General features: G+C 41.2%; 1 protein-coding gene across 1 annotated transcript in view; it reads left to right on the top strand.

The window, feature by feature from the left end:
• LOC117232300 overlaps window positions 1-14,185 on the top strand; it is a 296,390-nt gene extending 282,205 nt beyond the window's left edge. Inside the window, exon 6 of the mRNA XM_033491612.1 lies at window positions 14,057-14,185. Coding sequence (XP_033347503.1) covers window positions 14,057-14,128 — 72 coding nt within the window. The 3' untranslated portion in view covers window positions 14,129-14,185. The remainder of the gene's footprint in view (window positions 1-14,056) is intronic.
• The last annotated feature ends 606 nt before the right edge of the window (window positions 14,186-14,791 follow it).

Genomic DNA, 14,791 nt, shown 5'->3' with positions numbered 1-14,791 from the left:
GTGAGGAAACATTCTATGCCACTATCGCGCTGTTGCTCGATAGCGTCGACCGTTCGAGCGGACGAACGTGTCCGCGTAAAATATTCAACCAGTCGTTCTACGAACGCGTGTGAACGATCCGGTTGTGAAACAGAGAGAGAAGAAGAGAAACGGTATAACGAGCACGCGTCCTCGCCTATTTTCGCGTAAACGACAGGGCACGCTGAGTGTCAATTATATTTGTAAAAAATCACGAGACGCCTAATTGGGAGAGGCGCTCTAATTGGGCGACGTGTTTAAACCACGTAGACAGTGGGACGCGGAACCGCTTGGGTAGATAAGCCTCCTAGGAACAGGTTATATCATCGCTTCTCTCTTTCTCTCTCGGGAATGATTTCTTGATTCCGAGGCGGTTACGCTCGAGATAAACTAATAATGTTGCTAACGTAAACCTGTTTAACGTATCTATTACGCGCGGGATATGCAAATCCTGCATGCGTGGCCGGATGATCGGTGTGTGTTCGCGTTCGACGGCGAACAACCGTGTAAAATATTGATTTAATCAATCCGAGTCGTTTAAAACCGTCTACTCGCTTTTATTTGTCGTACGTTCCGCGCCATTTATTATCCTTGGCTTGACTATCCGAATTGTTTCTGCGAGAGTTCATTTTGATCTTGGTTACACAATTTACTTATCCAGCTTTCTTTCAAATTCTGTATTTTCCAACTGTAGATTATTTATTAGTTTCCTTAGATTATTACTAGTTTCCTTTATTTAAAAGTCTTCGTATTAGAGATTATAGGATTCTAGGGGTTGATATTTTATCTGGTCAAAGTCGGTGCTTGTAGCAGAGCATGAATTATAAGAGAGAAAAGTACAGTAGAATATTCTAAACACAAGATATGAGAGGAAAAATATTTTTCGATACTTGACACACGATATTATACAGGTTATATAGTGTAACCTGTGTAATATTATTAAATACACAATCAGCGTAATCTATAGATACGATAACATGTCATTTAAATATTAATTATTCTTGAACAGGTAAATCCTCAATCTGCTGCATCAATCAAATCATCAAATAACGTTAAAATCATCTACTAATAGCCCAGGCCTATAGATACACAGCTGCCCTTAAAAGCAAGCAGACTGTATTTAATTTTTAAAGCTCTTGCAATCTCGCGTGAAAAATATCACTACGGCATAGTTTCGACCCAGCGAAAGGGTGACCCGGCCCAGTCGCCGAGAAGGGGCAGAGAATGGGTTGTGTAAAAGGCCGTGGCACAAAGCCGGGAATCCCTTGAAAAGGTGTTGTTAAAGCGTTCCTTCGTCGTGTAAGACAACGTGAGCGCGGCAGCGCGCGCGTCTTCGCCTTTAATTAAACCCATAAATCAATGTCAATTAGTCTATTCGCCGGCCGTCCAGTAATTAATTATAATCAACGATTAATAATAGAATAATTAGTGGCGAAGACAACGAAAGTTTCCATCGGACGATCATTTCCCTATCTTCTACCAACGAAACCATTTTCGTATTAGCTTAAATCCTCTCTAAGTGATCGCGTCTTGTTCCGAGAAACGCAATAGCGCAGCCGACTTTTATTTCAGACATTCGGTCTGTCAACAGCGTAGCTATAACCAGTTACGTAGTTTCTCGCGAGTCAAAGAAGAAACGATCCTCCTTCAGGATTGTTTCGTTAACGACGCTCATAACGAAAATATCGGTCAACTTGCTCTCGAGCTACGGTCGATCATCGATCTCGGGATTTCGTTAACGCGGTTACGTTCGCTTAAACTTCGTGGCTGGATAACGAGATCCTTTGATTCCAGGGCTCTGTTACTCGATACGAGAGCAAAGTGCTGGGGGCTTCTTTTTTTACGAGCCTCGTCGTTTTCCTTTCAATTTGCGCGACACAGTGGTGGATTTGGCCTACGTTCACGGGAACATCTCTGGAAGGGTTTACGCTCGTAGATTAGGGAAATTGTTAGTGGGCAAAATGTAAAGAACAGAATGGCTTTACACGTAGATTATAATGTCACAGTAAATTACATACCTAGGTTAAGTATGAATTTTAAGTACGTTTTGAATAAAAGCAAGATATAGTGAGTGGAATTTAGACAGTAAGTTGATACCGGAGTATATTTAACATCGAATTACAGTTTTTATGGAGTCTCATGATGTGTTATTCTAATGAATTCTTCGCATAAAATAAACATTCTCTTTTATTCCCATTCTTCTACAAACTCGATCAGAACGAAACTACGAGTAAAGTCTCAAATCGATCTTCGCGCGATCCTTTCGACTGTTCCAACTCGTAACGGCCCGAGTTTCGGACAGTACCGATGAGATTCGAATAAATTTAATGGCAGGGCTTCGTGTCAGGCTGAAGAGGGCCTACGGGCCTCGCTAGGCGAGCAGGTGGTCGGTATGGTGGGGTTGCGTGGACCAGACCGACCGGTTTACATGGTTGGAGATCGGAGAACGCCTCTCAGCCTGGTCCTGGGAGCGAAACAGAAAACGAGAGGCGCATCCACCGTACCAGCCGAGACTCCATTCAAACCATGGAGGGGAACGATCGCAACGTCACACGTGTTGGTATATATGTACATACACACGATGAGGAGAAACGAGCACTGATTTCTGGAGCTTCGAAATTTAGCTTGACATTATTGTCAATTGATCGTCGATCATATTGAACCTAAAAGGCAGTCTGAGGGATATGATGTTAATCGGTTGAGATCGTTTAGTGGACTATAGGCTGCTCACGTTGTTATTTGCTTTCGTGGTTGTCTTATTTTACTATCAAGATATTCATTTTGAGGGATTTTCAAACTGCAGATCCAAAGGTTTCACTGTGTATAGGATGTTTCGAAGACTTTTGGTCAGACTTGAAAGAATCACGTGGAAGATGCTTATCAAAATAAAAAAATATTTCAAAAAGCATAAGTCTAGAAACATTAGTTTCGAAATTATAGGACGGTTTTCATCGGCGAAGTGATAGCGTTCGTGTCATTGTGTCTGGTCATCACGTTCCAAACGACACGCAACACACGTGAAAGGAATAGAAGATGTATAGGGAAATGATAGGAGGGAAAGCCATTGAACACGTTCTACAGATTCTTGCTCGGAATTTTCCACCCTCTGGGGTGTGCTTCTGTTTGTTTCCCTTCTGTCTTCCATCTGTTTATTCCCCGTTTCTTCTGTTGCTCTTTTTATCCCTGCCACCCCGGTTTGTCTCACAACTACAACAGCGGCGTGTCTCTTCGGCAATTATTAGCAGTTTTCGCCGAGCGTTCCTTTCACTCGTTTCCTTTTCACTTGGCTACACCGAATTTCACTCTCAATGTTGCGTACTGAGTCTCGCGTCACGGATGCTTCGGGTATTTCTTCGACGATAAATGGCATGCGAGCTCCGGAGAACTTGCGAGGAAATTGGCACCCACTTATGGGTTAAGAAATAGTGTAAAATTTCTTATAGAACCTTTAAGAATAAGATAATATTTGACTGATCAGAAGTATTACGTATCAGTATAATAACTACTCTTCGCTACTACTACTGCGATTTCTACTAATCTTTGAGTTTCGATCAGGTCGATATAGAGGAATCATATAATTTTTGTCATTATATTTTAAATGTTTTATTCCACTATCTACTGGTTACTTTGTTAATGTCTAATTGTATCTCATTAATCGACTAAATTTTACCATATAGTATTTATTATCCGTGATGAATCATACATTTCTTACAAAATAATTTGTTTCTCCTAAGGACTAGTTATGTACTCCAAGTTTCAAAGAAATGTGCCATTTAAAAAATCGAATTCTTTATCAACAATCGATAGTGCTTAAAGGAGAAGAATCTTAACCCTTCTAGTGCCGGCTGAAAGAATTATACCTAAGCGAAGAATACCGAAGCAATGTGATGTAATTTGGTAAGATTTGAGAGAAAAATCATAAAAAAGAAATAAGAATGATATTTGGAAAATTGAAAAGGGGACATATTACAAAATAAAGGAAGAATAAATTAATGCCAATTGTATTTCAATGTTTGTTGAGAGTCATACTGATAATATTTATTTAAAATCATTAGGAAAGATAGAGAAATCAGTTTTTTTATACAGAGTATATGGAAAGAAGAAGAATCATTCTTTGGTCGTAGTTTGATGTAGAACGCGTAGTATAAAGCGTAAGTACTGTATTCTCAATTATTTGTAATCAAATTTCTACAGTAATATCAATACACAAAACTAAATGATAATCGCTTCAAAACTCGTGATTCATATAGCTAGTATAACATCACTGAAATATCATTCCAATATTATTATAAACGTTTAAAGTTATCCGGCCGTTGAAAATGTATAATATTTACTTACTATTACTAACACAAATAATCTACTTAGCATTGATGGTTACTAATGTATGGAATATGCAACATGTAATGTATGTAATGTGCAACAAAAATTTTATTCTGGGCCTGTCGATGCAAGATTATTTCCTGAAACATAAGGAGATATTCTATTCTAAACAGTGTTATCTAAAACCTGTGATTACGGTCTCAAACAAATCTCCCCTGTCGGATTTTTATCTTATGGCATTAGCGTACACACAGTCGTCTCGGTATCAGGCATCGCGGGAAAAAAGATGTTAAGAAGTTAACACCCATAAACAATTCTTTCAATTCGTAGAACATCTCACAAGCACAGAGCTTCTGCAGAGAAATTCAACCATTTATGACGTTTTATAAATTTACCCTAAGATAAAGTTGAAAAGAACGATATATCGTTGCTCGGCACTAAAAGGCTTAAAGCAACAACTGGACGCGATTATAGTCGCGAATCGCGTATCGCATCGATCGACGCAAGTGTTTCTTCAATTTGCAAAACGTTCCTCTCGGGACGGACAAGGTAGAATGCCAAGCAGACAGATCATGTTAAGGAGGCTGAATGGAATAAACAAACAACACGTTCCAAAAGCAGAAGAGTGAAACAGCGGCTGGTGGAGTGTAGGAATAGAGCGAGAGAGAGAGAGAGAGAGCGAGCGAGTGTGGGTGGGCGAGGAAAGAGGAGAGGAGAGGAGAGGAGAGGAGAGTGAAAGACGTCGATACAGAAGGACGCTCGAGCAGCGAGGATCGGGCTTAAGAATGGTAGAACGAGCGGATAGAGGCGGGCCAAGAGGGGTTGCAACGAAATGGACGAGTCTTGTTGGAGGTTGAAAGGGGCGAGCGAGAGGGTAAATCTTAAATAAAGTGATATGGAGTACTTTCGTATAAAAGCTCCATTTCCAGTGCTCCAGTCGAGGAATACCTTCAACACGATTCCAACGTTGGAACTTTGTAAGGATTTTCGTTCCTTCCTTGCATTGACCTCATGAGGTGTATGCGTCCTCGCCCCCTCTTTCTAGCGGGGCTAATGTTTGTGGTGCTGCCACTTAAGAAATTAAATGACCGATCGTGTCAATACCACGATGGATACCCTTCTATTAAGCTCTTTATCGATCGAATGATTCCCTTTTTCTCTAAACTTAGGGGTTGAAAACAGTTATGATATCGGCTTGGGTCTTGAAACGAGTAACAAGAAAATGTTATAAATATAGCTACTCTGCACCATATCGCTTTCGGTTTCAATTCTTTAGAACCGATATTTCATCGGTTCCATATCGATTCTCTAACTGTTATTTTTCGGTTCTGTATCGGTTTACGGTTTGGTTCTATATAATTTATAATACGTATAGTCTTATACCGGTCTGATTTCGGTTACTAGTTCTTACCAATTTTTCTTATCGATTTTGCCAAAACAATATATGTATCTTGTATTCAATATGTATCATACTTATATTAAATATTACAAGTATGATATTAACATTCTAAGATTTCCTCTAAAAATAACAAAAATAAAAAAAAAACAATGTAATGATAACTGCTATTAATAATTTTATAATTACTATTAGTACGGTATTGAACCAAAACTGATGTTTTAAGCCTATGTATTACGGATTATGGCGTTGAAACTATTCATTGAAACATACACAGTACATACATAGTACCGAAAACCGAAATAATATCGCCGAATCGTAGCACTACAGGAAAGAATATAATGCTTCGATTTTCGATTGTCGAAATAGAGGCCGTACCGATTGATGCCGCGACACTTGACATATGAGACCGACAACGTTCTGCAGATTGTAACATAGTAGTATGTATGTCGGTTTCGGTATAACGGTTTTGAATCTAATAATATTTTTAAAATTATAATAAATTAAGAAAAACCAGAAAAATAACCGATGAATATTGTTAAATTCCACTAACATAAAATCCCAGCATTGAAATTTATTTTATCTCCATATCGTTCGGAAATGACTGAAGAAATGATTAACGACATATTATTGGGTTGTCTGAAAAGCGTCTTTCTTTCGCAAACGTGTTTTTTACAACAGTGCACCTTTATACAAACGTGAAACCAAGTCTGTGAAATGTCGCTGTATTTATCTCAACAGAACAAAATGGATCGCACGTAATTCGACAAAATAATATAAAATAAAAAGTGTGCATCTATTATTTCCTCATAAGACGAAAGAAACTTGTCGAACAACCTAATAATTATAACATTAAACTACAATAAAATCACAAGCAATTAGAGCTCCCAATTTATAGCAATACATTTTTCAATGTAAATCTTACCATACTTCATACCATTTAACATTTTCGCAAAATCAGTAAAAGAATTAATAAGAAGCGAAATCAAACCGACACGTGTTAGTGACAGAAAAGAGACTATTTCCCATCCTTTATTCTCCATTTTCTAACTTCAAGAGAAACAAGAGAACAATTCGAATTCGCAATTGCAAAAGTAAGATGGTAAATAGAAAATATGTAACACAGTGTTAAATCATAGATTATACATCATTTACAGTAAAAATTACCTACTACTGCTACATATATTAGATTGTCCCAAAAGTTTCTCTATAAGGAAATGGTAGATGCACAACATTGATTCATACATTGGATCAATGAAATAATATAAAACAAAAAATATTGTGCATCTATTAATATTGTGCCTTCTAAAATGAAAGAATCTTTTGGGACAGTCTAATGTAATAAACAAATATGTCAAGTACTTATATCTCACTTGTGTTCGATGGAAAAAAGAAATACTCAGGATTTTCTACAACTATATCTCTGGCAATGCGATGCGCAGATAAAATTCGAGCGTTTGACCATCAATGACCAGTCAACACAAAACGATACTATACCTGAACGTTTTTTGTCTCCGTCATTTAGACAACTGATAATCCAGCGTATATACGTAATCGCATCGTACAATAGAGGAAATCGTAACTCGTTGTCCTTGAACACCAATTCGAGCATAGCTATACTTATCGTTACACTCGTTAAACCCCTACGATACACAAAGTTCTGTCTCGTTGCACTAGGATCGCGCTTTCTTCCCTCGTTCTTCTTTCTGCTCTCCTCTCTATCTCTGTTACTCTGCCTTCTCACTTGTTCCCCTGCTCCCTCGTCTCATGATTTTCCTTCTTTTAATCGGTCGTTCTCTTCCATCGTGTCACTTGGCCCGGTAATTGATATCGGTACGCAGTATGCAAACTCATTGCAGCGTGGTACGGTTTAATTGGGAAGAGCGGAGGAGAGCCTGTGAAACGGCGGCTAGGTCGCCTCTTATTGGATCGCGTAGGCTAGAGAGAACGGCGGAGAAAAAAGGAAATGGAAAGAGAAAGAGGATTACCGCGTTATACTAAATACGAAGGGCCTGGCATTATTCGGGACCCCTGTTGCTAATTGGAGTAACTTCGTTTCTCGAACGCGATTGTTTACCGTTCCCCGGCGCAGGAAGAGGGATCGACGCGTGTCAAGCCTTTGAAACGTCCTTTCTTTGCCCCGACAAGAATAGTAATTATCGTGGAACGTAACGGCTTGGTGGATGGTTGCTTCGCTCGAGTCTCGACGTCTCGATGACGACGACGACAACGATGCCACAACGGAGTCGCGTGTTTCAAGGTGTCCCGGCCGGTTTTACATTCGACGACCGACCAGGGGAATGCCCTTTTCCGGGGCGACAGAGTGAACGAGAGAGAAGGAGGAAGAGAAGCAGGGCCAGGAGACTTTATGCAAGGGATCTTTATGAATAAAACAAGATCGGTAATTGTAGTAATTGGAGGGAACAGTTAATTGTTCTTTTCGTACGCGAACCGCGCGTCCACTTTTGCTTCTTACGGGAAACCGGAAGTGGCTTCGATACACGAACCGCTTTGCGAAACTCGATGTCGACGGATGAGTATCTGCGTCTGCAGGAAAAAAGATGATTTACCATATCAGAGGTAATTGCCTGGTCGACTGGATTTAAATAGCAATTCTCTGTGTTTCCTTCGAATCATTCGATTAATTAAAACAAACGTATAACGTTACGGAAAGACTACAGGCAAGAGGAGTAATTTATTTTAAAATTCAATAATCAATATCATCTTACCAATTGATTCGATATTTGATTGTTTACTGAATTTCACAGATTTATCTTCTGCTTTCGAGAAAGCTGTTTGTGAATGTAAAAAGTTGTTGGAAATCAAGAAATTAACCAAAATAATCTGGTCAAGTTCTTCTCGTGTGTTTTTCACATATAGGAATACTTATCAACTATAATACGCGAAGATGAGAGAATTATCCTCGATCGTAGCTAGTGCATACTTCGCCATTCATTTTGCTCGCCATTCATTTCGCTCTACCCCTAACAGTAAAGCAGAAAATTAATTCCGTCCACTTGCCGAGGCCGCGCACATTCCTTAAAAACCCCTTGGTTCACACGAGCGAACCACTCCAATCGTGAGCGCACGATCCACCAAACAGTTTCACCTTGTGCACACTCATTGCGAAAAGAGCTACCCTTCCTCCCTCCCTCCCTCCCTCCCTCCCTCCCTCTTCCTATAGCCAGTAACAGCAAGAGCAATTCGTAGACGAGAAGTCTGCAAGTAGGCAGTCGGAGTTGCGCGAAACGACACGTTTCCGTGGAATCGGTTTTCGGAACGCAGTCTGTTATACATATACACATATATAGTTACTATGTACACGTATATGCACACATCTGTATATACGGTATAAAGCGGGCCTTCGTTTTAATTAGCAGTAAACAGCCTCCATTAAGCCCGAAGCAGTAAATCACCTACACTTATACGAAGTCCCAGAGAGGGAGGGAGAGGGAGAGAGAGAGAGAGAGCCTCTTTCCCTCGTATGGAACAACGAGGCATCTTTGGTCGGCGTGCACAAACCCGAGCCGAAGGGAAACGAAGAGAAAGAGGAGAAGGAGCGAGCAACATATCGTTGAACGGGCGAGAGGTTTGGCCGATCGAGAGGCCGAGGGGGTGGACGTTGGAGGGGTGTACATTACATTTCAATTTGGATCTGTCCGTCCTTCTTGCGAAGAGGAGCACTCTCCCGGGCCGTCAGGCCAATGCGCACCACCGAAATGGGGGGAGGAAGGTTGCGAATTTTCCTGGTCCTCTCTCCGGAGCGGCGAGTTTCGTTGGAGTGGAGAGGAGCGCGAGAAACGACGCGTTCTCCCTGTACAGCGAGATAGACGTTTCTTCTCTTTCTATTTTCCCCTTTTTTCTTTTCCGGCTATTCTTTCGCTCTTCCACTTGCCGTCAGCCCGTTCTCTCTCTACGGCAGACGACAATAGAAACACGTGGAAGTTGCCGTCGCGCTTCACGGTGCCCGGAAGAAGTCAGCAGGAACGGAGCTTATGTTTTAACTTCGATTATTGATTCCCTGGTCTGCTGGTCGTTTTTCCCCGCGACTCATCGATCCATTCTCCGTCCCCGTTCGTTCCACTGTCCCAGCCGCCCGCATAGAACTTCATCGTCCTCTTAATCTTTTCCAGTTCTTGTTTCGCGGCTACCCGGCAGAAACAGATCGCTCGAGTCCCCGCGGATTTCAACTTCCTTGCCTTTGCTCTCGTTACGATGCAACAGTGAGAAAGAAGCTGCTATGCCGTTGATTCACCGATCGCCGACTCTCTTCTCTGTCTCTAGGTCAGAACCAGTGGCAATGGCAATGATGTTTCTTGAGGAAACAACTCTTCGTACCAAGGTTTCATCGTCTGCGTGTATTTGCTGCGGATAAGTCGAACGGATTCTCGAAATTGGCGTGGTCTTTCCGCATAAACTGGCTCACGAGGATCGATAAGCATACAGAGAAAGAGTAAGAGAGAGGTAGAAGTTAGAGTGAGAAAGAAAGGTAAGGGTAGGCGGGCAAGGATGAGGGGGAAAAGCTGGTCTACTGCAAGTGAACCAACGATATACGATCCTGCAACTTCATCTCGACCTCTTCCACGAGTCAGAGGTCGTAGGTCGAGGGCTTCGTCAAGTCAGGAACCCGTCGATCCAGTTTGTGCCTGGAATCACGGTCCCGTTTTCACCTCAAAACCCTTGAACTCGACCCGGGAACCGAGTGGCGCTCACGCTCGCGCGCACACACCTCGCGTCATTCCACGCACGTAAAACGCCTGAGAAAAGCGAGAATCCTTGTTTGCTCGAAATCCACCGGCGAGTTTTATCGTCTTACTACACCGAATTCTCCGAACGGTAAATTCGCGGCAATTCGATTCGATCTGATCTCGTGGGACCATCTTCTTTTTTTTCTTTCTTTCGAATCCTTTACTTTCGTGTTTATCCATTGTTTGGGGGATCTTCTGAGGCTTAGAGATCTTGACGCGAATTCCTGGAATCATTCTTCGTCTTGTAATTGTCCAGTTCATTCCTTAACATTAGTATTACAAAGGCGATCGAAATAATAAATTCCCAAATAGAAAGCTTCATTTTCTGATTATACAATCTGGTATTTGACGATTGAATCATCGAAATAATCGAATTGACAAATTCATGAGTTTCAAGATTATCTAATTTATTGTTTAATACCGGAATACTCAGAATAATCGAAATAACAAACTTAGCTTAGTTTTGATTGATAACGAAGTTGGCAAAATTTTGTAGATTTGCAGCGCTGCATTTTTGGTAATTTAAATTTGTAAATAAAGTCCAAACACGAGCTTTTTCTTCCCTTGTACTAAATATCTTTTAATGTATATTTCATCTCATTTTTTCTTCACCACAAGTCTTATACTATAATCGTCGGAAGTTCCTAAAACAGTTCACCAAATAAAATTTCCCAACATTGTATTCTCGATCTATTTAAACCAGAGAAACACTCAGTCACCATAATGCAGAAAATCGCGTGAAGGATTCGTTCGTTCACGTGTACGATACAATTTCTCGCGATTTTACGGTGTTGAGGATAACAGTGTTGCCAGGTACAATAACCGGCGCTTTTAGCGAACATCAATGTAGCAAATTCTTATTACCGAGAGAATCGTGGCGTTCGAAGAAAGAAGGTGGGAGCGGGAAGGTCTTACAGACCTCGTTTCATGCGGCCGCATAGCTGCAATGGAACCCTTTGTGAGCCCGGGGGCCCAACAAACGGGCCTTTGTCCTCCCTTAAAAAAAACGGACGGGGGGCAGACCGTAGAATGGAAAACGTTCGGTCGAACAAATCGAATCTATCGTTCACGTTGTTTAGTTTCGCGATCTGAAAGGTAGCCCTGTTCTCAATGCGGATTTTGTTGGTTCAGTTGTTCACGATCGTGTTTTCAAGCATGATTACGTCCTGTGTGTGTGTTTTTTTCTCCTTTTATTTCTCTGTGTGTCTCTCTCGATCGTTTTTGCTTCACGTTGAACTTAATGTTCTGAAGATCGTAAATTTATTGGAGGGAAAAGTAAATTTCTAACTTATCATCGATGAATATGAATTGCTATAGAGTGTTGTTGAATAACATATGGCCGACTGAAACAATACTGGTATAAAAGTCTAGATTTTGAGAATTGAAATTTAGTCGCGTATCTCAACTTTTACAAGTAATAATCCTTTTAGTATCGTTAATTGTGGAAAGGTTAAGCATACTTCTGGATTTGAAAATATCTTGTTTAATTACCTAAAAAGTATAATGCTTGCCAATAAATGGTACCGATCGACAATACCGATCGATAATCAAGATTCAGGACGTTTAAAGTGGTCTCGTTATCGATATCAGATAATTGGTTGAATAACGATACAGAGGAAGCACCTTGAAAGAAACAAAGGGCACCGGGAGTCTCGTTATTAAAAAACGAAGGGTAGGAAGGGAAAAGGAAGGCCTTTCGTTTAATTCATTCCGCGTTTTATTAAACGACGAAAACACGGCCGCTTTGTGCCGAGTAATAATTCACATGGGTTCATTGTTCCTGCTCGTTAAGATTTTCCTTTGAGGCGTCCGAATCTTTTACATTGGATCGTCTTTCCCCTATCGCCTTAATGGTGTCTTCGTTAAAATTACAACGACGCGGAGAAACTCGATGGTCGCAAGGATAAGATTATCGAATCTATCCACAATATCAGCAAATCTTCTTTTACAAAAAAAAATATATATTGTAAATTTCTATCTCCTTTGTATTGTTTCTTCCAGTAAGATCGTTCTATTAAATCAATCTAAATTATCTCCTCCAAAATACAATTAATCTTTTACTATCGACAGTAAAATCGATGCTAGAACCGAAGTCTATCGAAGTGCGTACATCATACGAGCACATCGGAAAATGTAAACATAAGATTTACGATCGTTACGTGGACAACTGTTTTTTAAAATCTATCGTACAAGAAGTATGTCAACCATGTAATAAGCTTCGTGTCACTGTTACACGTCATATCGTCATTTTAACTCATAGTGAAAGGGTTGAACATCTTCAATCTAGAAACAAAACTACATAAAACATAAAAATCGTTCTGATCGAAGAGTACAAAAGTGGCAAAAGTCGGAAAATCAGCTGGCCCGTTGAAAGAATGATCGCGACGCTAGTGTTTCCAGCTCGTCGAGCCTCCGCACTGGTAATTCCCCTTGGCCGAGCGTTGCGACGTGACTGCACGCCACGGGCCAACAGGATGGGCGAGACAAGCAGAAACATAGAGGGGGTTGTCCTTTCCCCGAGAGACCGCAAAATCCTCGTGTCGCAAAATACAGGCCACTCGAGCGTCCCGGTCGTGGAAGCATGCCGTCGACATAGGAAGAGATACAGAGAGTGAGAGAGGGCGCGGGAGGGGGGACGAGTCCTGACCGAGAATCGTAAGCAGAGCATCGCGTCGTCTCGTAGCAAGTGCACGTGCTGCTGCCGGCAAAGAGCAAGTTTCTTTCGTTAAAGGGGCGCCGTGGCTTAGCGTAGGCGAAAGAGCCGAGGAGAGAGAGGGTGGTGGTGTATCCACGGCCGATAATCCCTCCGGTGTTTTTCTTTTCCGTTCCCCGACCACGACCCACTTATCCCGACATCGTAGAAGACCTCCAACCCTCTCTACGGCCCGTTTTATCGGGTGTCGCCGCGGGTTATCGTCGTGGTTGCTGCCACGGAGGGTGAAAAAGGGGTTGAGCTGCCGTACTGAAGCAGCAGCGCTGGTAGTGTGAGGTTGCTACCACCTGTTGGCAGGACAACGTCTTAGCCCCTACCCCCGATGCCAGCTCTCCTCCTCCTCCTTCTTCTTCTTCACCTTCTCATCCTCTTTCCCAAACACTCTCGTTTCCTTCTTTTTTATCCCTTTCTTTTCACTCTTGTTCTCTCTCTTCCTTCACGTTTCCTACGCTTCCTTTTTCTGGCTTCTACCCGTCATCCTCTTTCTCGTCCTCCCTTTAGCCTCGTCCTCTAAGCCATCCTCGCGCCAACGCCAATCACGATTCTCGTAGCCACGCTCTTATGTATGTATGTGTGTATGTATGTATGTATGTAAGTATTACCTAGAGAGAGATATACCCTCGTTGCGTGAATTAATACCCGGTTGGGAATATGTGTTTTGCGGAAGTGATAGCGTTGAGATGGGATTTTTTGGGTGGGATGGAATAGTTGCGGGATTATTCGAAATCGTGAAACTATTAATTTTCGATTAAATAGAAACGCTGAGGAAGAATCGTTAGAATGCCATTTGTAATGTTTAATAGTATTATGAAGTAGTGTTGTAAAGCGTGTCTTCATAAGGTTATGTTCTATTCTCTTTAGGTCCTGAAACTACCTTTCTTATCCCCCATATGCAAGTACGAACGAATTTTTCGACTGCTGCATGTGACTTAGATGTCTGGACAATAAGGGATCTAGGAATTCGCGAGTGTCGTATCGGCTGAGCCTCGACGGTAAGTTTTCGTTCATTCATATTTGAAAATAAGAATACCGTAAAATTCCATGAATACATAAAACCATTCACGTCCTGCTTTCCTCCATATATTATATAAACGTAAGAATAACAATTCAATCTTCTTCGTATACGACGTTATTAACTAAATAATACACGTATTTATTTTCCGTGAAACTGGTCTCAAAGTTTAATGCTTCGTGTCTTCTTTACAAACTGTCCTGAAAAAAGCCAGCTCTATCACAGATCTACGAGTATATAAAATTAAAAAAATTTCAGTTATCTATAATTCTTTCATAAACCTATATAAAATTTTTTAAAAATCTCTGACACTATTTGTGATCATTGATCCGTGATCATACCACAAATACATCTGTAAATTGAAAAAAAAATTCCGATCCTGTCCATCGTCATGGACTATATTCAGATCGCGTTTACGTCCCATTCGAAGCCATCCCCGCATTTATTTCCAGCATAATTGAATTATACGTCTAATTGCGACGCCAGTATTTAGCATAGAACCTGTGGCCAAGGGGCCTTGGTGCTCCATCAAGATCTATCAACCTGTTTGCGTCGGTGTACGCTGTTCTGTGTTCCGCAACGGA

The sequence above is a fragment of the Bombus vosnesenskii genome, unplaced genomic scaffold, assembly GCF_011952255.1.
Source record: "Bombus vosnesenskii isolate JDL3184/JDL3185 unplaced genomic scaffold, Bvos_JDL3184-5_v1.1 scf7180000013285, whole genome shotgun sequence".
Classification (NCBI taxonomy): domain Eukaryota; kingdom Metazoa; phylum Arthropoda; class Insecta; order Hymenoptera; family Apidae; genus Bombus; species Bombus vosnesenskii.
Note: the sequence above shows the minus strand (reverse complement) of the source record. Positions and strands in the feature narration are given on the sequence as shown.